The 24,048-nt window shown below is 51.6% G+C and overlaps 1 protein-coding gene across 5 annotated transcripts in view; it reads left to right on the top strand.

Annotated features, from left to right (window-relative positions):
* SH3RF1 (SH3 domain containing ring finger 1) overlaps positions 1-17,265 on the top strand; it is a 158,753-nt gene extending 141,488 nt beyond the window's left edge. For 4 of the 5 annotated variants that reach the window (XM_025281301.2, XM_044939675.1, XM_025281298.2 and 1 more), the window contains 2 exons: positions 3,099-3,391; positions 15,354-17,265. In XM_025281301.2, coding sequence (XP_025137086.2) covers positions 3,099-3,391; positions 15,354-15,522 — 462 coding nt within the window. In that variant the 3' untranslated portion in view covers positions 15,523-17,265. The remainder of the gene's footprint in view (positions 1-3,098; positions 3,392-15,353) is intronic. The other variant, XM_025281300.2, reaches the window with a different exon arrangement.
* The last annotated feature ends 6,783 nt before the right edge of the window (positions 17,266-24,048 follow it).

Genomic DNA, 24,048 nt, shown 5'->3' with positions numbered 1-24,048 from the left:
CATTAAAGAGATTGTCCCAATGGCTATAAACTCAGTGACCCATGATTAGTGCAAGGAGCGTTACTTCACCCCTATCACTCCATCCTCTTGCCAGGACACTCGGAGAGAGCTTGGCGGATGCCTGGATGAGATCCAGCTGTCTCTCATTCTCCCATCCAAACAGTCCCCCAGTCGCCTCACCATTTCTGCTGTAACCGGTTAGCCCGCATCTCGTGGAGGAGACTTCCTTGGTCTCACTTCCTTTTCTGAGTCAGCCTTTCATCAGATACCCTGTTTTAGGATTTCCCAGGTGGTCTGCAAGTGCTGTTGTGGCCGTCTATGAAAATGAGGACCACACATGTCTTTCTTTGGCATGTTGAGTTGACCTTGGTCCCAGATTCACCTCGATCTGTCAGAGATCGGTTGTGTTCCAGCTGTTAATTTCCTCAGTCCACTGGGGTGGATCAGCCTGTTGGGAGGAGTGGTTTCATCTCTGAATCCCAGTTCCTCCCCTGTTTCCCTCCTACCAAGGTTTGTTCTTGCTGTCTAGTCTGAAAGGGACTCTTCATGCATCTGAGGACCACCATCCACCCCAGGCACCAGATCCATGTCTTTCTTGTTCCCAAAAAAACTTTAAAGCAGCATACACCCCACCCCCACTTTTTTCGGTCATTCTCATATTTATACGTTTAAGTTCATTCTGGCCTTCAGCATCTTGACTTGCCAACACCATAGTATGTTCTTCTTGGGGGCCCTTCTCCTGATCTTTTTGTGGAGGCCTTTCTGCCACTTCCTGGGGCATCATCATCACTTCCTGGGGCATCACATAAGTGCCTTCATCATCGGGTGCATCTGCCCCTTCACCAGCTGGGGTGATTTACAGTGTGTGCTTGGAGCCGAAGCTTCAGGATTTCCTTCTGAATTTCAGGCCATGCATATATTTTCTTGTAACTTTTAAAAATCAATTCTCACTAATTACTAGAGAAATACAAATCAAAACTACAGATTTATATCACCTCACACTGGTCAGAATGGCCATCATCAAAAAGTCTACAAATGAGAAGGCTGGAGTGGGTGTGAAGAAAAGGGAACCCTTGTACACTGTTATGAGAATGTAAATATGATGACTAGTGCAGAGAACAGTGTGGAGGATCCTTAAAAATTGAAAAATAGAGTAACCATGTGACCCAGCAGTCCCATTGCTGGGCATATACCCAGAGGAAACCATAACTCAGAAAGACGCGTGCACCCCATTGTTCACAGCAGCACTGTTGACAGCAACGGAGACATGGAAACAGCCTCAGTAGCCATCAGCACAGGAGTGGGTCAAGGAGGTGTGGTACATGTACACAGTGCCCTATCACCCAATCACAAGGAAGAACAAAATAATGCCGTTTGCAGCAACACAGATGGACCTAGAGATTGTCACAGAGTGAAGTACGGCGGACAAAGACAAATATCATATAATATTGCTTATGTGTGGAATATAAAAAGAAAAAGGGCACAAACGAACTTATTTACAAAACAGAGTAGAGTCGCAGATGTAGAAAACAAACATGGTTAGCAGGAGGTAAGAGAGGGAGAGACAGATTGGGATTGATATATGCACACTACTGTATAAATAGATGACTAATAAGGACCTAATAAATAGCTCAGGGACCTCTGCTCAGTGTTCCGTAATGACCTCTATGGGAAGAGCCCCTGCCCTGCAGGTTAGCAGTGCTGTGGGCCACGTTGGGTAAATGGGGCCTGTGGTGCAGACCGCCTGGGGTGATTGATTGTCTGATAAATGGTTACCTTTATTTCCTTCTACCAGACTGTCTCTAACTGAACTCTGTTATTATGGATCCTCCCCCACCCCACCCCCTGCCACCGCGCCCAAGGGATATTTGACTGAGTTTGAACTAAGTCAGTATTCAGGAAGAATTCCTCGGTGTTCTGTCTCCTTGAGGGCTGCTTATAGTTCTCCTTCCCTGTTAGTGGATCTTAATAGTCCCAGTTTGCCTAGAGAGCGTTCTAAAGGGTTATTTCTCTCAACTATTGTATTTTCGGACCATGTTTTCAGTCAGAGGACTTGATGACGCAGTTGACACATTAGTAAAGCAATTTAAAATGATGGTTGTTATTACTTTGGGCATCAGAAGAATATTGACACTTGGGGTCTGGGCACAGAGAAGAGCCAGCCCTAGATCTGGTTTCCTAGCAGAGCAAGACCAAAAGGAAAAGACCACAGGAGACCAAGACCCATGAGGTGGCTTCTATGGCTTGAGGTTGATGGGAGTAATTCTCATTTATACACTTGCTTGCAAAAAGAGACATAAAATGTTTTTATTATACTGATGGGCTTTTTTTTAAATTTTGTAGTTGTTTTTGGTAAAGAATCCGCCTGAAATATAGGAGACATAGGTTTGATCCCTGGGTGGGGAATATCCCCTGGAGGAGGAAATGGCAACCCACTCCAGTATTCTTGCTTAGAGCATCCCATGAACAGAGGAGCCTGGCTATAGTCCATGGGGTCGTAAAGAGTTGGACACGACTTTGTTTTTTTAATTAAAGAAGTATTTGCACAACAGATATGGTTTGACTTCTGTTATTATCAGTTTGTTAAATTTCATCAACGTAGTGATGAGTGAATATGACTTAGCCCTTCACCCTGATCAAGACATCATCCCCTATGAGGGATAAGCCTCAGGTCTATGGCTGTGGAGTAAGATACTAAAATGCAAGTGAGTTTATGTTAGTTGAGTATAGCACACAAGAATTGAAGATTTCAGGAAATTAAAGCTATCGTCTGAAATTTCCATTTTGTCCTAAAGTGTCTACTTTGCCTTCGCCAAGCCTGGAAAGTGAATTGGTGGGATTTTGGTTTCCCATCCTTTTTATCTGCTCATCCCACCTCCATGGAGGTTGGTGATGAGCACTTGAGTGTCCAGAACCAGGGAAGATGCTCAGGTGGGTGGACGTTGTGCAGAGAGGTAAAGGGCATTGAGCACACAGCCCCAGGAGCCGGACCAGGAGTCCCAGACACCCTCAGGGGTCCCTTGGAAAGCTCAAATCTGAACTTGAAACTCTACCAACAGAACCATGTCTCCAACCCATGCACTTTTTTTTTTTCTTAGAAAGAGAAAAAGGGGCTGTTGAAGCTGCTGTCCGGGGCCTCCACCAAGCGCAAGCCGCGGGGATCACCGCCGGCCTCACCCACGCTGGATGCCGAGCTGGGGGCCGAGCTGTCCTGCGGGCCCCCGGGTCCCCCCTGCGCCTGCCCTGGGCCCTGCGATGGGGACACCGTGGCCCCCGGCCCCCAGCGCAGGGCCTCCTCCCTGGACTCGGCCCCAGTGGCGCCACCCCCCCGGCAACCCTGCTCGTCCCTGGGCCCCGCGGCCAGTGAGGTGCGGCCCGCCGTGTGCGAGAGGTGGGTTCTCGTCATGGGCGCTGGGAGCCGGCAGGTCTGCGGCACCCGCGGCGTCTCCGGCTCCTTCCTGGGGTCTGCGGTGACAGCCGGCGCTGGCTCCTGTCCCCCTCGGGTGACACGCTCCATCTCTGCGGTCCCCTCTACATCCTCACCCCTTTCCATCATGTCTCCAGAGCTCTCCTCTACGGGGCAGTGGTCACGGCAGCGCTGGTCCCTGCCTTCTCCTGGCTCCTCGTTCACGGCCAGCCAGCCACCCTCGTTTCATCTTTGGCCCTTTTTATCGAAGGTTTATGAACACCACCGCCTGCTGGTTGTAGGGCTCCTGGAGTGTTCCGTCCCCCAGAGTTCTCTTCAGCTTCTTCCTGAGCCGGAATGTGGCAGAGTTCTGCTGGCCCGACCCCTGCTGCCCTGCTGACGGGACTCCGTCACCCGCAGAACAGTGCGCCCCGGTCAGGGACTGTGGCCTCGTGTCCCCTTTACAGATGAGAGCTTCCTGTCTGTTCGCCGCTGGGGCTCTCGGAGCGTGTTAGGAAAGAAAATCCACTTAATAAAACAGAAACCTGCTAGGAAAAAAATAAAGCCGATCCGAGAGCAAAAAACAAAAACCAAAACCCTGCTCGGATCATATGAATTAAAAGTGCGGCATGGTCTGTTGCCTGAGAAGACGGCATGAAGCACTCTGAAACTAGAGGACTGTTTTCCCATAACGTTAGCATAAGTATGTAAGCATCTGCTGGAGGAGGTGCCATCTGTCTCTGCAGGCTCGAGTCCCCCTGTCCCTGCGTCTCACACAGAGCATGTTTCTCATCTGTGGTGGTGTCGCCTTTGGGGCAGTATTTTCTGTTAATGATTCAAGATCTTACTGTAAAGTGTTATACTTTACAATGACTTAAATCCACCTGAACTCTGTATTTCACATGAAATACCCACTAAACCTGAGGCCTGCACTCAGACAGTTTGAGGGGCTTACTTTATTACCCAGAAGTATCTCAGGAAAGAATTAAACAATCTATGTGCCTTAAATACAAGGTACACCATTCGCTGTGGACTTTTATGGGGGCATGAGGTAGTTCTGTGTGGTTCTGACCCTTCTAAAACCAGTTTTGAAATGAGACATTACCCTAAAGTGTTTCTGCCTTACCCATGAAACCATTCTGTCTTTCCCGTCATCCACTGGGCTCTCAGCAAAGCTTTGAGGTTTTGTCCCAAGTTCACGTCCCGCTTCTTTCCACGAGTCTTGCTTTTTCCTTCGGTGTCTCTTGGCTCTCGAGGGAGGGCGCCTCTGCTCCTGGACCCAGTCCAGTGACTCGTTGACTCCCTCTGGGCCACAGAGGCGGTTCTGAGTGCAAGTCCCTCTGCGAGCTGAGTCTTCCCGCTCTCCTGTCATTGGTGGTGTCCCTGTGTCTGCTGTGGGGCTGCTTCACTGCACCAGACACCGCCCTGCCAGGCTCTGGCCAGCACTGCCACCTCCCCGCCCCCTGCCCCCAGCACTGGCTCTTTCCAGAGGCCAGGTGTGCCAGCCTCCAAGCTTCTGCAGCCCGGCCTTGCTCATGGGGGCTCCTTGCTCACAGAAGGTCGCCTTGCTCACAGAAGGCTCCCACAGTCCAGGGCATCTCAACAGGAGGGGCCGCAGCTGGCTGCCCCTCCAGACAAGGAGCAGGCGGATTTACTGCTGATCACGTGGGCAGGGCACGCTGGGATCCTCTGCCTGGTATTTTATGGAGGCATTTCCATTTCTACAAGTGGGAAAGTGGTCTTTGGAGAGAATTTCTGCCCCGCATTTATATTTTTATAATCCACGTGCTCAGTGGAATATTGAATATAATAGCCAGCCTTACCAGCTTCTCACAGCCTTTTTGCCATCCTACAGCGATGGTGATGGTATGTGTCTAACTCAGCTTCGTAGGTCTGCCTGACTATAGACACAATAGGAAAAATGTGTGGAAGCGAGTAGCATAGGAAAACAGTCTATTATCCTGTTATCCACTGGGAAGGAAATTTTTTGGTTACTCAGAAACTTCCAAGGATGCATTTTAGGGATTACCTCTTTTGGAATTTAAAAAATTTCAACCTAAGAAAAAGTACTTCATGCTAAAAATGCAGGGAAGGTTAGCTTTCACATCAGTCTAATTTAGGAAGCATTTCAGGATCTCAGCGTCCTCAATTCACCAGAGTCTAAATGTCACGACTCCTGCCCCCACAAAGTGCGAGAGTGTGGGGCTCTTCTGGTAGAATTTTTCCTTCTAGAGTTCCAGAGAAATATTTTTAATGTGTAATATCAGTCTAGTATGAGATAGGATTCATCTACAGATGAGAGTAACAACAGGAATAAAATTTCCTCTCCAAGTGGGACCCTGCCCCTAAATCTCAAGTGGGAGAAGGGGAAGCTCTGCTTATGTCTCACACTATGAGGAGGGAGGGAGGCGCCTGGAGGTGTGCTGGCAGATCTGGTGCCAGCTGAGCCTGTTCTCTGAGGAGCAGAAGGAATCTTTTGTGTTTGTGAGAGAGACTGAGGAAAACAAGCACGGAATGCTGTATTCTGGGGGCGGAATAGAATTGATGACAGTGGAGATAATAGAGCAGATATTGAAGGCTCTATTTTGGAAGGACTGAGGAAAAACAATTAGGAAATTGCAAAGAGAAAGTAGAAATAAAATATTTCAGAAAGGATGGCAAATAAAGTACATGTGACAGTTTTTTTTTTTTCTACAAAAAGAAATTACAGATAAAGGACACACAGCAAGTCATCTTCGTATATTTTTAAGTTTAGGATTTAAACTGATAACCATGTACCTATAAGCCCATCTGCTAAACTGGAAAAGGACCTCTGCTCCTTGATCAGGAACCATACCAGAAAACATACAAATTGGACAGAGATAGATTTATAGAAAGGCAGCTGGGCTTAAACGATTAATTTGAGGCTGTGAAAGTGAACCCCCTGGATGAAGCAATGAGTGTAAGTCACTCAGACTTCAAGCAAACTACGAAGCAGGCAAGTCTGGTTTTGCTAGTGACATGCCGTAGTAGAGGTCAGCCACCCAGACAGGACAACAGGCACCCTGCCTCCCAGAGCCTGGGGACTCGATCTGGGCAAGATCCGGAGAGATCAGAAACAAAAAAGCGTGAACTGCAGAAAACATGAGAAAGACCAAAAAATTAAGGAAGTGGGAAATTTGTGCTAATGAAAGGCTACGAGTGCCCATCTAAGCAGAGACTGGAATGCCTGAGCCTGGAAAGACTGCCCTGGGGGTGTCCGTGGAGCTGCTTCATACAGCAGGCGTCCCTTTCTTGCATTCCACCCGGGTCAGCATCCCCCAGATCTCAGTGTCGCATGAGAGGCAGAGGCCCTCTCGGGGCCGGGCCTGTGAGCTGCCCTCCGCGCCCTCTGTCACCCCCAGGCTTTGTCCGAAAGGAGCAGGAGGCACGTAGCTTTTGATGGTTTTCCTTCCTTCCGCGCTCCTTCCCCGTCTGTGTTCTTTCCTTTCTTCTTTCTTTCAGCTTTCCATTAATTTTTAAAAATACGTATTTGTCTGGCTGCACCGGGTCTTCGTTGCAGCATAAGAATTTCTAGTTGCAACCTGTGGGATCCACTTCCCTAACCAGGGGTTAAACCCTGGCCAGGCTCCTGCACTGGGAGTGGGGAGTCTTAGCCACCAGACCACCAGGGAAGTCCCTTCATTTATTTTTAAATTCATTTATCTTTTTTTAAATTGTGGTAAAATGTCGATAAAATGTGCCATTTTTTTTTTCAGGGATACAGTTCAGTAGCATTAAGTACATTCACATTGTTGTATAACCATCACTGCCATCCGTTTCTAGAGCTTTTTCGTCACCCTGTTAAACACTCACTTCCCATTCCTGCCTTCCCCAATTCCTGACAAACCCCCTTCTCGTTTCTGTCTCTCTGGGTCTGACTATCTCCACACCTCATAGGTGGAATTGTGTGTGACTGATTTCACTCAGCATAATATTTTGAAGGTTCATCCATGTTGTAACTTCTGTCAGAATTTCATTCCTTTTTGAGGAACATTGTACATTTGGAAAAATCACTTTGCTATACAATTAAACCTTTCCTTTTGTCGTTGGACATTCTTATGAAGGATTTTTATGTGTACTGTGCTAAGGACCATGCACAGGGCTTCTGGAACCTGGTCAGGGATGAAGTTTCCTTCAGTCACGGGGCAGATGGAGCAAGGCTTTGAGAGCCTGTTGGATGTGGGTGGGCTCTGGGTTTGTCCGAGGGCGCCCCCAGGGGACCGTGTGAGCCAAGGCCTGGGGTTGGGGGCAGAGGCCATACCTGGGGGCTGTGTCCCGGTGCCCAGGTGTGTGTGTGCATTCATGGGGATGACCATTAGCTGTGGCTGCAGAGAATTGAGGCCATTGAGCGCTTCACATGCCAGACTGGGGAGTAACCTTGCTCCGAGGAGTTGGGAAGCTGTAAGGAATATTGAGCGAGAAATAGCTGCAATTAGAGCTGGCAGTTAAGAAAGTTAGTATTTTGATCGTATGCAGAATGCAGTGGGGACAGGAGGAGACTGGAGGCTGGGAGGACAGGCAGGTTATTTGCTCAGGTGGGACAGGTCAGAGCGGCGAGGCTGGGATGCAGATGTGGAAGGTGGACCCCAGGTCCATGGCAGTTGTGGGAGAGAAGTATGGCCCCTGAGGCGTGGGACGCCCCAGAATCCCTGCTCAGAACACCCGAGGGGTCGTGGCTGGAGCAACGGGTTTTGGGCTCTGTGGCTGCACTCACGTTGCCTGGGGTCAGTGAATATGGACTTGGCAAAGCTTCTCCGTGCTTGAGATGGTGGCCCGCTGTGCCCAGCATTGGTCTTGAGCATCCCTGTTGGGAATCTGTGTGCATACCGCTCTTCGAGCCAGGGCCGGGATCTGAGCAGAGTCTCTTCTGCAGCCAGTGGTCTCCCTATGGTCCAAGGTCATGGTTCTCGCTCCTCTCAGCCCAGGAGGCTCGTCACTCAGCCATGAAAACCCACTCCCCTGGGGATTTGTCAGGAAGATTGTGGTCTTAGCTCGGCAGCAGTTCAAGTTCAGAAAATGTTTGATGAAGTTGGTTTAGTGCATTTTCTAAAATGCAAATGTCAATCTAGTCACTTTTTTCAAGAAGGGCTTTTGTTCCATTTCACCTTTAAGGCAGCTCGTGGAGGACCAGGGTCGATACGTTTAATCAGAGATTGGCTCTGAATATGATGAGTTACTTGTGTGCTTCTTCCTATAATTATGGAGCTTTGCTTAAATGTTAACCTGCCCTGGATGGCAGCATGGCTTTTCACAGGCTCTTCAGCCTGTTGGCATTGGAGCCGAGACACCTACTCATCTGGATCCCTTCCTCCAGAGTAGCCCACAATGGACTCGTTCATCCTGCTTTGCAAGCTGTCAGAGAAGGGCTTCCACAACCCTGGCTCTGTCGTTCTAGAGTTGGTCAGGTGTGTGGTCAGGTTGCTGTCCTCCAGGTCATACCTCCTGGAAGCACCAGGCGCCACCCGCCCTTGCCTGAGACACACGGTCATGGCGGGAACTGGCGCTCAGGGTGTGAACTCTGTGACAGATGAGTGCTGAGTGCATCATACCCCTGTTGTCCCCACATCATCTGGTAGCACCTGTGTGGTCACGGCCATCCTAGTGCAAAGATGAGGAAATTGAGGCTCAAGCAAAAGCTGCTCTGAGCATAAGCCCCAGGCCCACTTCTCACGAGAGGCCAGGCCTCCCCCCACAACCCGCAGGCTTGCTCACAGCCTGTCCTGTCTCTGGCTTCCCAGGACCTCTCTTACGAACAGCCAGGCAGCCTCTGTGCTGCGCTTCTGCTCAACACCCCGGACGGCAACTTGGTTTCTGAGCCCAGAGTCACCCAGGAATGGTCCAGGCAGCCGCTGGGCCTTTGCAGAGATGCCTTTATTAATCGAGTCATAGCCTGAGGCTCTTGCTCACGTCCTCGCATGAATGGATTCTGGTCATTATGGGTTGGAGGCTGGTAAAACCAGTGATCTTCCAGAAGGATTGCGCTCTGATGGGTTTCATGAGGTTGGGGCAGTTGTGTAGACCCAGTTCTGACGACCATTTTTTCAGCCATGACATTCTCTATGTGCTGTTAAGAGTGAGTCCTAGGAGGCTAGGGGTTTGTTTTCTGACTTTAAGAGCCAAATGAGAGTAGAAGCTCAGCCGCTTTTATAGCTCTGTTGTTGTTGTTGTTTAGTTGCTAAGTTGTATCCAACTCTTGGCAACCCTGTAGCCTGTACCCACCAGGCTCCTCTGTCCCTGGGATTTCCCAGGCAAGAATAGTGGAGGGGGTCACCGTTTAGGCTCTAAGTTCATTTTCTGACTTTGAGAACCAAATGAGCGTAGAAACTCAACCACTTGAATAGCTTCATACTCACTGATTAGCATCAGCCAGCAAGAGAGGTGTGTCCACATTTATAAGTGTAACATATTACTCCAGAACTCAGAGGCTAACTTAACTGTGAACATGTATTGTTTCACAGTTCTGGAAGTTAGGACTTTGGGGGTGGCGTACACGACTGGTCCTAGCTTAGGGCATTTTTTGAGGTTACTGTCCAGACGTCCACCTGAGCTGCAGTCTTATGAAGGCTTGAGTAGGGAGAGAAGACCCCTTCCAGGTGGCTGCCCACATCACCAGCGACTTTTGGAAAGAGACCTCTCTTACCTGGCCTGCACGTCTGTGCACAGGGGGATGACTCAGCTGGCAGCAAGGGTGGTTTCCCGGAGGCTGCGGAGTGGGGGCCGCCGCACACCCGTTAGGACCCTGCCTCAGCACCCCAGATCATCATTTGTGCAGGCTTCTGTCGGTCACACAGGTGGGCAGAGACCACACAGAGTGAGACACAGCTCACCTCCCCAGGGCTTCCATGGCTCTTGAGCATAATTTTGCAGAAGGAAACAAGCCTGGAAGCAGGGGATGCTATGCTAAGTCATTTCAGTCGTGTCCGACTCTGTGCAACCCCATAGACGGCAGCCCACCAGGCTCCCCCGTCCCTGGGATTCTCCAGGCAAGAACACTGGAGTGGGTTGCCATTTCTTTCTCCAATGCATGAAAGTGAAAAGTGAAAGGGAAGTCGCTCAGTCGTGTCTGACCCTCAGCGACCCCATGGACTGCAGCCTTCCAGGCTCCTCCATCCATGGGATTTTCCAGGCAAGAGTACTGGAGTGGGGTACCAGGGGGTAGCTGACCTTAAACCAGCCAGGCTTCAGGAATCTTGAAATGATAATTACCCCTTCTCCCAGTGATCCCTGAGTTGAGAACGCTCGGAGAAGCAGTCCATTGGTCAGACCCGTGGCAATCAGATTGAGCAGGTGGCCCCAGTCCCCCTCCTTGTGTGAACCTTGGGACAAGCTGCCCCAGAAAGAGCTGGGTGTGTAAGGAAGAGCTTCCCTGGAGTCCATCCTCATCCAGCTCAGTCCTTGGTCACTTGTGGACTTTTATGCACATCCAAGCGCTGTTTACTGCAGGTCTCTACTCAACAGGGGACGGTAGCAGTTTGGGTCGTTTTACCAACATTGTAGGCAGGCTTGTGCTCTGTCCTGCTCTGTCAACATCTGAGGCATGCATGCTGGCTTTGCCTGACTCTGAGCAGCTGTAACTGAGCCCCCACCTTCCCTCTCCCTCCCCGACTTCTACTGTCATCATTCTATCATCTGCCTCTGCCTCCCTGCTCCCCCTCCCTCCCTCATCCATCATCCTCCCCTTCTGTCCTCCTGCCCCTCATCATCGGTCTGTTCCCCCGTCTATCATCTATTCCCCCGTCTATCATCTATTCCCCCATCTATCTTTGATTTATTCTCTCTCCCTGTATCATCTGTCTATCTATTCTCTGTCACCCATCTACCATCTATCTGTTCCCCTGTCTATCATCTATTCCCCCATCTATCTTTGATTTGTTCTCTCTCCCTGTATCATCTGTCTATCTATTCTCTGTCACCCATCTACCATCTATCTGTTCCCCCGTCTGTCTATCACTTACTCTCTCTCCCCGCATGTACCATCTCTCCCTCTGTGCTCTGGAGCCTGACTGTCTGTCATCTGTCTGTTCTTTGTGCCATCTCTCTGTCACCCACCACCTCTCTGTCACCCACAGCCTCTCAGTCACCCACCGCCCCTCTGTCACCCACCACCCCTCAGTCACCCACCGCCTCTCAGTCACCCACCACCCTTCAGTCACCCACCGTCTCTCAGTCACCCACCACCCCTCAGTCACCCACCGCCTCTCTGTCACCCACCGCCTCTCTGTCACCCACCGCCTGTCACCCACAGTCTCTCTGTTCACCCACCACCTCTCAGTCACCCACCGCCTCTCTGTCACCCACCACCTTTCAGTCACCCACCACCTCTCTGTCACCCACCGCCTCTCTGTCACCCACCGCCCGTCACCCACAGTCTCTCTGTTCACCCACCGCCTCTCAGTCACCCACCGCCTCTCTGTCACCCACCGTCTCTCTGTCACCCACCGCCTTTCAGTCACTCACCGCCTCTCTGTCACCCACCGTCTCTCTGTCACCCACCGCCTCTCAGTCACCCACCACCTCTCTGTCACCCACCGCCTCTCTGTCACCCACTGCCTCTCTGTCACCCACCGCCTCTCAGTCACCCACCACCGCTCTGTCACCCACTGCCTGTCACCCACAGTCTCTCTGTTCACCCACCGCCTCTCTGTCACCCACCGCCTATCACCCACAGTCTCTCTGTTCACCCACCGTCTCTCTGTCACCCACTGCCTTTCAGTCACCCACCGCCTCTCTGTCACCCACCGCCTGTCACCCACAGTCTCTCTGTTCACCCACCACCTCTCAGTCACCCACCGCCTCTCTGTCACCCACCTCCTGTCACCCACAGTCTCTCTGTTCACCCACCACCTCTCTGTCACCCACCGCCTGTCACCCACAGTCTCTCTGTTCACCCACCACCTCTCAGTCACCCACCGCCTCTCTGTCACCCACCGCCTGTCACCCACAGTCTCTCTGTTCACCCACCACCTCTCAGTCACCCACCGCCTCTCTGTCACCCACCGCCTTTCAGTCACCCACCACCTCTCTGTCACCCACTGCCTCTCTGTCACCCACCGCCTTTCAGTCACCCACCACCTCTCTGTCACCCACTGCCTCTCTGTCACCCACCACCTCTCAGTCACCCACCACCGCTCTGTCACCCACCGCCTGTCACCCACAGTCTCTCTGTTCACCCACCGCCTCTCTGTCACCCACCGCCTATCACCCACAGTCTCTCTGTTCACCCACCACCTCTCAGTCACCCACCGCCTCAGTCTCTCTGTTCACCCACCGCCTCTCAGTCACCCACCACCTGTCACCCACAGTCTCTCTGTTCACCCACCACCTCTCAGTCACCCACCGCCTCAGTCTCTCTGTTCACCCACCGCCTCTCAGTCACCCACCACCTCTCTGTCACCCACTGCCTCTCTGTCACCCACCGCCTTTCAGTCACCCACCACCTCTCTGTCACCCACTGCCTCTCTGTCACCCACCACCTCTCAGTCACCCACCACCGCTCTGTCACCCACCGCCTGTCACCCACAGTCTCTCTGTTCACCCACCGCCTCTCTGTCACCCACCGCCTATCACCCACAGTCTCTCTGTTCACCCACCATCTCTCTGTCACCCACCGCCTTTCAGTCACCCACCGCCTCTCTGTCACCCACCGCCTGTCACCCACAGTCTCTCTGTTCACCCACCACCTCTCAGTCACCCACCGCCTCAGTCTCTCTGTTCACCCACCGCCTCTCAGTCACCCACCGCCTCTCTGTCACCCACCGCCTTTCAGTCACCCACCACCTCTCTGTCACCCACCGCCTCTTTGTCACCCACCGCCTCTCAGTCACCCACCACCTCTCTGTCACCCACCACCTCTCTGTCACCCACTGCCTCTCTGTCACCCACTGCCTCTCAGTCACCCACTGCCTCTCAGTCACCCACCACCTCTCTGTCACCCACCGCCTGTCACCCACAGTCTCTCTGTTAACCCACCGCCTCTCAGTCACCCACCGCCTCTGTCACCCACCACCTTTCAGTCACCCACCGCCTCTTTGTCACCCACCGCCCGTCACCCACAGTCTCTCTGTTCACCCACCGCCTCTCTGTCACCCACCGTCTCTCTGTCACCCACTGCCTTTCAGTCACTCACCACCTCTCTGTCACCCACTGCCTCTCTGTCACCCACTGCCTCTCAGTCACCCACCACCTCTCTGTCACCCACCACCTGTCACCCCCAGTCTCTCTGTTCACCCACCGCCTCTCAGTCACCCACCGCCTCTCTGTCACCCACCGCCTGTCACCCACAGTCTCTCTGTTCACCCACCGTCTCTCTGTCGCCCACCGCCTTTCAGTCACCCACCGCCTGTCACCCACAGTCTCTCTGTTCACCCACCGCCTCTCAGTCACCCACCGCCTGTCACCCACAGTCTCTCTGTTCACCCACCACCTCTCAGTCACCCACCGCCTCTCTGTCACCCACCGCCTTTCAGTCACCCACCACCTCTCTGTCACCCACCACCTCTCTGTCACCCACCGCCTCTCAGTCACCCACCGCCTCTCTGTCACCCACCGCCTGTCACCCACAGTCTCTCTGTTAACCCACCGCCTCTCAGTCACCCACCGCCTCTGTCACCCACCACCTTTCAGTCACCCACCACCTCTCTGTCACCCACCACCTGTCACCCCCAGTCTCTCTGTTCACCCACTGCCTCTCAGTCACCCACCGCCTCTCTGTCACCCACCGCCTGTCACCCACAGTCTCTCTGTTCACCCACCGTCTCTCTGTCGCCCACCGCCTTTCAGTCACCCACCGCCTGTCACCCACAGTCTCTCTGTTCACCCACCGCCTCTCAGTCACCCACCGCCTGTCACCCACAGTCTCTCTGTTCACCCACCACCTCTCAGTCACCCACCGCCTCTCTGTCACCCACCGCCTTTCAGTCACCCACCACCTCTCTGTCACCCACCACCTCTCTGTCACCCACCGCCTCTCAGTCACCCACCGCCTCTCTGTCACCCACCGCCTGTCACCCACAGTCTCTCTGTTAACCCACCGCCTCTCAGTCACCCACCGCCTCTGTCACCCACCACCTTTCAGTCACCCACCGCCTCTTTGTCACCCACCGCCCGTCACCCACAGTCTCTCTGTTCACCCACCGCCTCTCTGTCACCCACCGTCTCTCTGTCACCCACTGCCTTTCAGTCACTCACCACCTCTCTGTCACCCACTGCCTCTCTGTCACCCACCGCCTCTCAGTCACCCACCACCTCTCTGTCACCCACCACCTGTCACCCCCAGTCTCTCTGTTCACCCACCGCCTCTCAGTCACCCACCGCCTCTCTGTCACCCACCGCCTGTCACCCACAGTCTCTCTGTTCACCCACCGTCTCTCTGTCGCCCACCGCCTTTCAGTCACCCACCGCCTGTCACCCACAGTCTCTCTGTTCACCCACCGCCTCTCAGTCACCCACCGCCTGTCACCCACAGTCTCTCTGTTCACCCACCACCTCTCAGTCACCCACCGCCTCTCTGTCACCCACCGCCTTTCAGTCACCCACCACCTCTCTGTTACCCACTGCCTCTTTGTCACCCACCGCCTTTCAGTCACCCACCACCTCTCTGTCACCCACTGCCTCTCTGTCACCCACTGCCTGTCACCCACAGTCTTTGTGTTCACCCACCGCCTCTCAGTCACCCACCACCTCTCTGTCACCCACCGTCTCTCTGTCACCCACCGCCTTTCAGTCACTCACCACCTCTCTGTCACCCACCACCTCTCTGTCACCCACTGCCTCTCTGTCACCCACTGCCTCTCAGTCACCCACCGCCTCTGTCACCCACCGCCTCTGTCACCCACCGCCTCTCAGTCACCCACAGTCTCTCTGTTCACCCAGAGCCTCTCTGTCACCCACCGCCTCTCAGTCACCCATCTCTATTTCTCCCCCACAGGCACCGGGTGGTGGTCTCCTACCCGCCGCAGAGCGAGGCAGAGCTGGAGCTCAAGGAGGGCGACATCGTGTTTGTGCACAAGAAGCGGGAGGACGGCTGGTTCAAGGGCACGCTGCAGCGGAACGGGAAGACGGGGCTGTTCCCCGGGAGCTTCGTGGAGAACATCTGAGGGCGCCGGGCCGGACCGCACCTGCCTCCACGGCCCTCCGATGGCCCGCGGCACTTGGCCCCTTGCCTTGGTCACCTGCCGCCTGCCTTGAGCCGTCTGATTCACTCCACAGAGGAACCTAGCTGAGATGGACAACTGTTTACAAGGCTTAACTAATTTATTTGCTTTTTTAAACTTGAATTTTTCCTGTAATAGATGAATTCTTTGGATTATGATTTTGAGAAGTTATTAATTTATGAAACAGTAGCCGATGAGAGGCTGGGTGACCCCTGTTGGGAGCAACAGAGCCCCCTCGGTGCAGAAGACGGCCCCAGGGCTGCCCTGGTGGCTCAGGGTTAAGAAGACGGCCCGCCTTCCCGGGTCACTCCCTTCCTTGGGTCCGGGATGCCGGCTGTCGCGCCTGGCCGTCTCTCTGGGAAGTCAGGGCCCGCGAGTGAACCCAGGGCACCGAGTGGGGCCCGGGTGGCGAGGTGGGCACCTGTCTTTCTGGTTGGGTCTGGAGTCACCCCAGAACCCAGTCCTCACTTTAATTGTGAGGGTCTCCGATTTCCTAGGAGAAGGGGGAATAGAGCACAAGCCTTGGACAGCATGTGTTCAGAAGCAGGTTGAGTTGCGTCACAGAAGCGGCCGGCTCGGTGGCTGGAGTTGGGTCGCGGGTGCGCCGTCTGCGGGCGGCCCTGAAGGAGCCCGTGCTGCCACCGCAGGCGGCCTCCGCGTGAGGCCCACAGGCGTTCGCGGGGCCCTTCCCATGCCCCCACCCCCGCGTGGGGCTGCACCCACACAGCAGCCGCAGGGGCGCCGCGGCCGTGCGGCTGGGCTGGGCAGCCCCTCGTCTGCCCAGGTCACCCCGAGCGCCGCTGTCCCCGGGCGGCCGAGGCCCGGGCTGTGCCCCTCGCAGGCTGCTGGGCACGGGTGGGCTGAGCCCACGGCCCCCGCCACCCCTCTGCACAGCCATGCCGCCCCCGCCCCAGCCAGCCACACAGCCTGGCTCAGGGCCCCTCACAGCAGAGCCAGGGAGGCGGCCTGGCAGCGGCAGGAACAGCGACCACAGTTTTCTCATGAGAAAGCAAAAACAAAAACCCTTCTCATTTTTTACCTTTAAGAATTGCAACTAGGGAGTCAAAACATGGACTGAGAGTCTTCTTGCAAGCAGTTTTATGGTCTTAAAGAGATATATTATGTGGTTGAAATGAAATCATTCCTAAATTAACCATTTTTTATAAGACACTGTACATTATGTTCCTGTGTATTGAATTTTTTAAAAAAATACTTTACTGGGATATTCATGTAATATATAAAGTTTTGGTGAAATGAACTTCAGCTAGAAAAAAAGCTGCCATCAGCTTTCATTTGTGTAAGTTGACACCAATGTGTCATAATATTCTTTATTTTGGGAAATTAGTGTATTTTATAAAAATTTTAAGAAGTAAAAAGACTACTACCGGATAAGATCACTTTTTTATCTGTCTTTTCTCCATATTTTAAGCTATGTGATTGAAGTACCTCTGTTAATAGATTCCTGGTATGAAGTTGGTTAAAATTTCATCTGTTAATAGATCACTTAGATAATATAATGTTGGGTTTTCTGTTGGTTTTTGGGCACAGTAGATGGAGACTTTGTAACAAGGGCTTGTTACTTGGCGATAGGGTAATGATAAAATTGCAGTTTATCATTCCTTTTCATGTTAATAATTTGAAGACTGGAGAAAAGGTTCAAGATTAAAATTTGATGTTCAGACTTTATGACTCCTTTACTTTTTTCTTTTCTTTTTTAAACATGGGACACATTTGACATCATTTCTACTTCCTAAAGATTCTTTGCATATACCTCAGACAAATGGCATCTACAATAATCAGCTTGCTGGCTGTGGTGTATTTTAGCCCTCCCGTCAGCGAACCTTGTTTATTGAGGTTTCCCCGAGGGTTATAAAGTGTGTGTAGCATCTCACCAGGGAGCGGGTGACACGCCTGCTGCCCTTTCCCCGCTCACGGTGGCTACATCGTCGGATGACTCCGCAAGTCTTTTCTTAGCTACAGGAGGACCAGACCTAAACCACCTGTGCCACGGCCTGTAAGTCTCAGCAAGGCTTGAGAACATCATCTGCAGACTCACTGTGACTTTAATCTCCCCTGGAAACCACAAAGTCCTAAGTTTAAAAAGACTATGTCTACCAGGTTAAAAATATATGCATTTTCCTAATTTAATTTTTGTTGTTGCTGTTGAGTTCCTAAGTCGTGTCCAATTCTTTGTGACCCCGTGGACTGTAGCCCCCCAGGCTCCTCTGTCCATGGGATTCTCCAGGCAAGAATACTGGAGTGGGCTTCCATTTCCTTCTCCAGGGGATCTTCCCGACCCAGGGATCAAACCCACATACCTAACATCTCCTGCATTGGCAAATGGGTTCTTTAGCACTAGTGCCACTTTAGTTTTGCCAGAAGTGACCTCTAACCAGGTGGGCAAGACAGTGATGGCTTAGTTTCCTCCTGTGTCCGCCCCGTCTCCTCCCTGGGTGACAGTGAGGAGGAGGACACCGCAACCCTGTATTGAAAAGTGGTATTTTAACACGTGCATTGTTTTCACCTCTGCTTTCAAATATTTCACTTCTTCCTCCCAGAGTGCACGCATGTGGCCTTGGCTGAGTCTGACTGTGTCTAGAAGGCGCCAGTGAAGGTGGGGTTTCCCTGTGGTGCATGGACATCTGTGTCCCTGTGAGAGCAGGGCAGTGTTTTCATCCTCCAAAACCCAGGCAACTATTTCCATTCAGAGCTCTCTACAATATTAGGGTTCAAATTTAGAAAATGCTTTCAATAGATTTTAGAGTAAGTTGTAAGCTCATTGTGTGTATCTGTGTGAAATTTTTTAAAATGGTTTCAAGCTGGTAAAATGATGCTCTTATTAAGCCTATCCACATTGCTTCTTTCCAGATGTGCCAACCCACCAGAATAATGGAGGGGATGTCCCATAAGGGTTGCCATGCCCAGGCTGAGCGTGGGCTTGCCTGTCCTTGACTCCTGTGAACGCCTGGCTCTGCCCCTGGTGGTGAGTTGCACCAGAGACTGGAAGGAGCTAATAGGGTGGCTGGTGTGAACTGTGGATGTCTTAAAATGCCCTCTTTCTGGTTTACAAGGGAATATTTCACTTCTCTTGTCTTTCCTGCTAATAAGTTGTATTAACTTTCTGACTTGGCTGTTTAGGTTTCTGTCTTTAAAACAGCACCTCGATCTCACCCGATGCCAAGTCTTGTTCTGCAGCCGTCTTGACCCAGGCGAGACCTGCAGGTGGCAGAGTGGTCGGTGGGCCAGCAGCCACTGCGTTGCCCACAACTTAGAGAAGCAATTCAGTTCCAGAAGGCTTTGACCTTAAGTTGAATCTGTCTGGGTCTGAGACCCTTGTAAAAGCACTAGAAGAAACCAGGGGAGACTTCCAAGGGAGACCTTTCTAAGGGTGACTTAAAAACCAGAAGCCATAAAAAAAGAAAACAGGGATAACGTCAACTACAGAAAACATACCTACATGACAAAGACCTTACAGTCAACAGAGAACAGTAGGAAAAAAATTTTGTAACTCTTATGGTAGACAAGGATTCCTTTATATATAAAGAGCTCATGGGACTCAATAAAAGTGAAAATCCAAAAGTAAAACTGACAAAGAATGTGTGACAGAAACTACCAATTGCCTCTCAATATCTGTTGCCTGCATCCCCCCTTATTAACTGATTCCTGGGCAATGCCCTCAGTTGAAAAGCCACATGTTCCAATTTCCTTCAGATACAGCCACGTTACTGAGTCATTGCTGAGATGGAAGCTAAGTGTCAAAGGGAACTTCTGTGACGCTTCTAAAAGGGAGGAGGCACACACCCTCTGGCTGTTTTCTTTTTCCTTCTTGCAGCCTGCAATGTAGACATGAAGGCTGGTGCTCCAGCAGCTATCTTGAGTCATAAGTGACCTTTAAGATGGAAGCTACATTTTAGCTTGATGGGGGAGAAACAGAAAGAAAGAAGATACTTGAGACCCTTATAACCTTCCAGCCTTCATGCCAGCCTTAACTACTCATCTTCAGATATGGTCTGTGTGAGAATAAACCCCTTGACTGTGGTCTGATCTCTCACCCACAGTCAACCTGATGCCAGTATTACCTAGCGGTTCCTCAAAAAGTAAATGCAAATATACTAAAAGATGATCTACCTCATGTAGATGTGCATGAGCAACTATGAAATATTTTTACCTATAAAATCAGAAACTAAAAAAATTAGAAATTAAGAGCACATATTTTGCTGATGAAAATGTGATTTGATTAAAAAAAAAAAAATTAGGGAGAGCAGTCTGGAAAATATCAAAATTCCAAATGCATTCACCCGTTCTGAGAATCTGTTTTCCAGAGGCACTTATTTGTCAAGTGTAAAATGCCAGTACCTTGTCCATCACGGCAAAATATTGGCAACAACCCGTGTCCAGCAATAGGACGCTGGTGATGTTTGTGCAGAGAAAGCTGCACAGCCATCTAGAGCTACACAGGTAGGGGACAAAGGAGGCAGAACGTGCTGCCGCTAGTGAGAAGTCAGGAGGCGGGGAAGAATGCATTAGCTGTTAGCTCATACTTGGTGCAGTGTCAGAAGACACAGGGAATTGCCAGGGTGCTGGTCTCCACCACTCAAGATGTGACCCATGCCAACTTCCTTCCTGAATCTCCCCTCAGACAGACAGAGAACCTCAGCTCCCGGCCTGTGGGGATCACAGAGTCAGAGGGATGAGCAGACATTGGAAATGCTTTAGAGAGTTGAGATCTGAGAAATCAAGGGATACCCACTTCAGAGAGAAATATTGATCATCTCACTGCTGAGTCAAGAGCAGATAGAAAAATGACATTGCTTAGGAAGAGAAGCACCACCCCATGTTTCCACCACTGATGTGAGTGAAAGCTCATTGTCCTTAAGAGCCCAGGGTAAGTAAGCCTGACGTGATTTTCCACAAAGGATCGGCTTTGACTCCTCCCGTTACTTTGAGAACTTGAGAACCAACTGACTTGTTTCATGGTACAGTGGATTCCATGAAGACTTTCCAAGATAAAATAGACTCATACCCAGATCAGCAGTGAGGTACTCCTGGGGCCCTGTGTGTGTTCCCAAGTGCAGAATGCTAAGAAACTCCTGCCACAGTCCGGAGCCAGGGGCAAGATCAACATAAGAATCTTAGGGTGCAGGCATCCAGACTTGGGTCTCCTCGAGGACGGATGTGAGACAAGCAGATTTCTGCTGGTGCCTTCAGTCTATGTGTGTTCATGCGGAAACTTCCAGTGGAGTTATCGGCAAACCTCCGCAATGCCCTGCATCACCCACCAAACAGACTCAGGTGTGTAGCACGAGCTTGTAGCCCAGGTGGATGAGCAAGCGCTCTCTGCTGGCCAGACTCCATCTCCCGGACCTCACGCGCTCCCTTTGGCCCCTGCAGAATCAAGGGGCCCTGCATGTCACACCCTCTCAGCACAGACGCTGGGGCCAGAGATAAGGAGCAGTTAAAAAGAAATAGAAAACAAAACCCTCCTCATGGAGCAGAAAGTGAGCAGGTAGGGTGTAAAGTTCAGAGTGTCTTTGCTGGCCCTGGCCTTCCTCCAGCTCTCTCTGTAGCTTCTCTAGCTCACGCTTTAAGGAGTTCCATTATTTTTGTAAGTGGAGTCCCTGAAAGACCTGCTATCAAAGGAAATCAGTATGCCACACCCTGCTGGCCCTTAAATCCCGAGACCTAGTTGATAGCTAGAAGAATCTAAAGGCAGTTGAACATTGGAGTTGCTGTGTACAGGCTGGGGATTCTGAATATAGGTGGGCATAGGGGAGAAATAAACATATCACTGTTTGTTCTCCAGAGCAGTGCCGTCCGTCTGTGCGGGCGAGTGACGGGATGTCTCATACCTGCACCTTCCAGTCCGAGGGCCGCCTGTCTCCTGTGGCTGCCGTGACCAAGGAACTGAATCCCTCTAGTTGGATTGCATTTTGTTGTAGCTCACTCATGTCCAACTTTGCAATCCCATGGACTGCAGCACGCCAGGCTTCCCTGTCCTTCACTATGTCCCGGAGCTTGCTCAAACTCATGCCCGTCGAGTCGGTGATGCCATCCAACCATCTCATCCTCTGTCACCCCCTTCTCTTGCCCTCAATCTTCCCCAGAATCAGGATCTTTTCCAATGAGTCAGCTTTTTTGCCAAAGTATTGGAGCTTCAGCCTTAGCATCCTAAGTTTCAATGTAAATAGTCACAGATAGCTAAGAATTGGGTGGAGTGACAGATCTGAGTCAGAAGGAACATTGAGGCCCCCTAAGCCTGTGGTGTGTGCAGTAGATGCTGCTTCTCTGCGGACAGAGGCCAGTGAGTCCTCCGTGGCTGCCTCACATCTTCCAAGTGTGTCTCCATATGATGCTGAGCTCACAAAGGGCCACGAGGGTGAACATGTGACTCCCTGGGGCTGTCAGGGCAATGGTCAGGGCACTGCCTTCTGTGAGCTAATGAAAGTTGTCTGCAGATTGGGGTTGAGGTTTATAGACAGAACACAGAATTTGAGCCCTGTAATTACACATGAAACAGTCCCCTCCCCTGGGAACAAGGCCATGCTTCTCATTCCCCCCCACCCCCAAAAGGTCAGTTCCCTGCAGGCTGGAGCTTTATCTTGACCATCAGAGCTAGACCTTTCCTTCTGCCCGTGGAAATTGAAAGCTTGGTGGAATTACCTTTTCCCTTTTTTTTGAGCACTCAAGGAGGTTACAAGACATAAAGCAAAAACATCCTTTTGGGTTAGACCGGTGTCCTTATCGGTGATGTCACTGGAGCACATTCAACAGATTTCGGAGAGGCAGCTGCAAAGTGAAGACAGTGGCCTGGCTGCCAGCTCCCCCTCGACACCCAGAGTCACCCGGGGTCACTTGTGAGCACCCCCGCCTTCCCCTCCTATGGAAAGGTCTAGTGAGTGCTCTGCTGGGACCTGATGCTCATGGAGGATGCTGGTTTTGTGAGGGAGGGTCTGGGGCTTCCCTGGTGGGTCAGACAGTAAAGAATCCGCCTGCAATGCGGGAGACCTGGGTTCAATCCCTGGGTTGGGAAGATCCCCTGGAGAGGGGAAAGGCTACCCACTCCAGTATTCTGGCCTGGAGAATTCCATGGACTGTACATTCCATGGGGTTGCAAAGAGATATGACTGAGCGACTAAGCATGGCATGGTCTGGGGGTAGCCATCCTTCTGAGGTTTTACAAGATGTCAAGTGACAACACCAAGTCCGTGGTCCTTCTTGTTGATCAACTGCCAGCTTTAAACCCCTCCATTTCAATAAGCCCACCTTGGCTGTGGAAACCCTCCATGTCCAGTAAATAAAGACGGACACAGAGAATGATTGAACAGACACAGCACTTAAAAATCCACCTGCTGTTGCTGGAGACACAGGAGACACAAGTTTGACCCCTGGGTCAGGAAGATCCCCTGGAGGAGGAAATGGCAACCCGCTCCAGTATTGTTGCCTGGAGAATCCCATGGACAGGGGAGCCGGGCGGGCTCCAGTCCACAGGGTCCCAAAGAGTCAGACACGACTGAGTGACTGAGCACGCACATCGGGTACCAGAGCAGTGGGGCCCACACAGCACTGCACCCGGCATCCCCGGGGCACGGACATGGCCTCCCTCCGCCCCTGGAGGGGGCAGGCTGCTTCGCCTTCTGGCCCTGGCCACGCGGCCCTGGGCCCCTGTCAGTCCATGTCCACAGGCAGCTGGCCCCGCCGGAGCAGCAATTGTGGGGCTGCTGTGATGTGGCGGCCGTGGCGGACATCAAAGCTGGGCTCGAGTTTCTGCCCTCTCAGTGGGACGGACCCGCCTGTGGTTTCCCTGCCCACCAGGATAGAGGCGTGGGCCTGGCCTGTCATCACCCTGGCGCGATGAGGCTGTCGCAACAGGACTCCACACAGCAAAGCTGTAATGATCCTGCCACCGGCTGAATGCACCCAGCGGCGTAGGCAAAACAGAACAGACGCAGAACTAGATGCAGAACTTTAGAAGTCAGAATCATATCCTTTGATCCTGAACTGACTCGTGCCAGAGAGGCACTTTTTCTTTCCTTAAAAAAAATCCTGTTTCATATTATTTCCGTCCTGTCTCACTGACTGTGTGCCTGCATCTCTCTCTGCCCTTGCCCCTTCATGCAGGTGTTGGAACCCCAGTCCTCAGGGTGATGGGGGTGTAGTGAACCCCCTTGGTATGGGTGTTGACTCGTGGAGCTTGGTGTGCAGTAGAAATGCTCTACCAACCATCCTCCTGAAATTCCCATCTGAAGAGCCTTTGAGGTTTTTTTAATTGTTGTTTGTTTTTACCTTTTCTCTCTTCAGTTTTAGTTGTATGAAGTCATTATCAAAGTTCTGGTATACAATGAAAAACTACTCAGCTTAGTTGAATCAGAGTAGGGGAAAAGCTTATTAAATGGTTCACTTAAATTCAGATTCTTAAGGGGCTGAAATATATTTTCTTTTTTTAAAAATTATTTTAATTGGAGGATAATG

This window comes from Bubalus bubalis, chromosome 3, assembly GCF_019923935.1.
Source record: "Bubalus bubalis isolate 160015118507 breed Murrah chromosome 3, NDDB_SH_1, whole genome shotgun sequence".
Lineage (NCBI taxonomy): Eukaryota > Metazoa > Chordata > Mammalia > Artiodactyla > Bovidae > Bubalus > Bubalus bubalis.
Note: the sequence above shows the minus strand (reverse complement) of the source record. Positions and strands in the feature narration are given on the sequence as shown.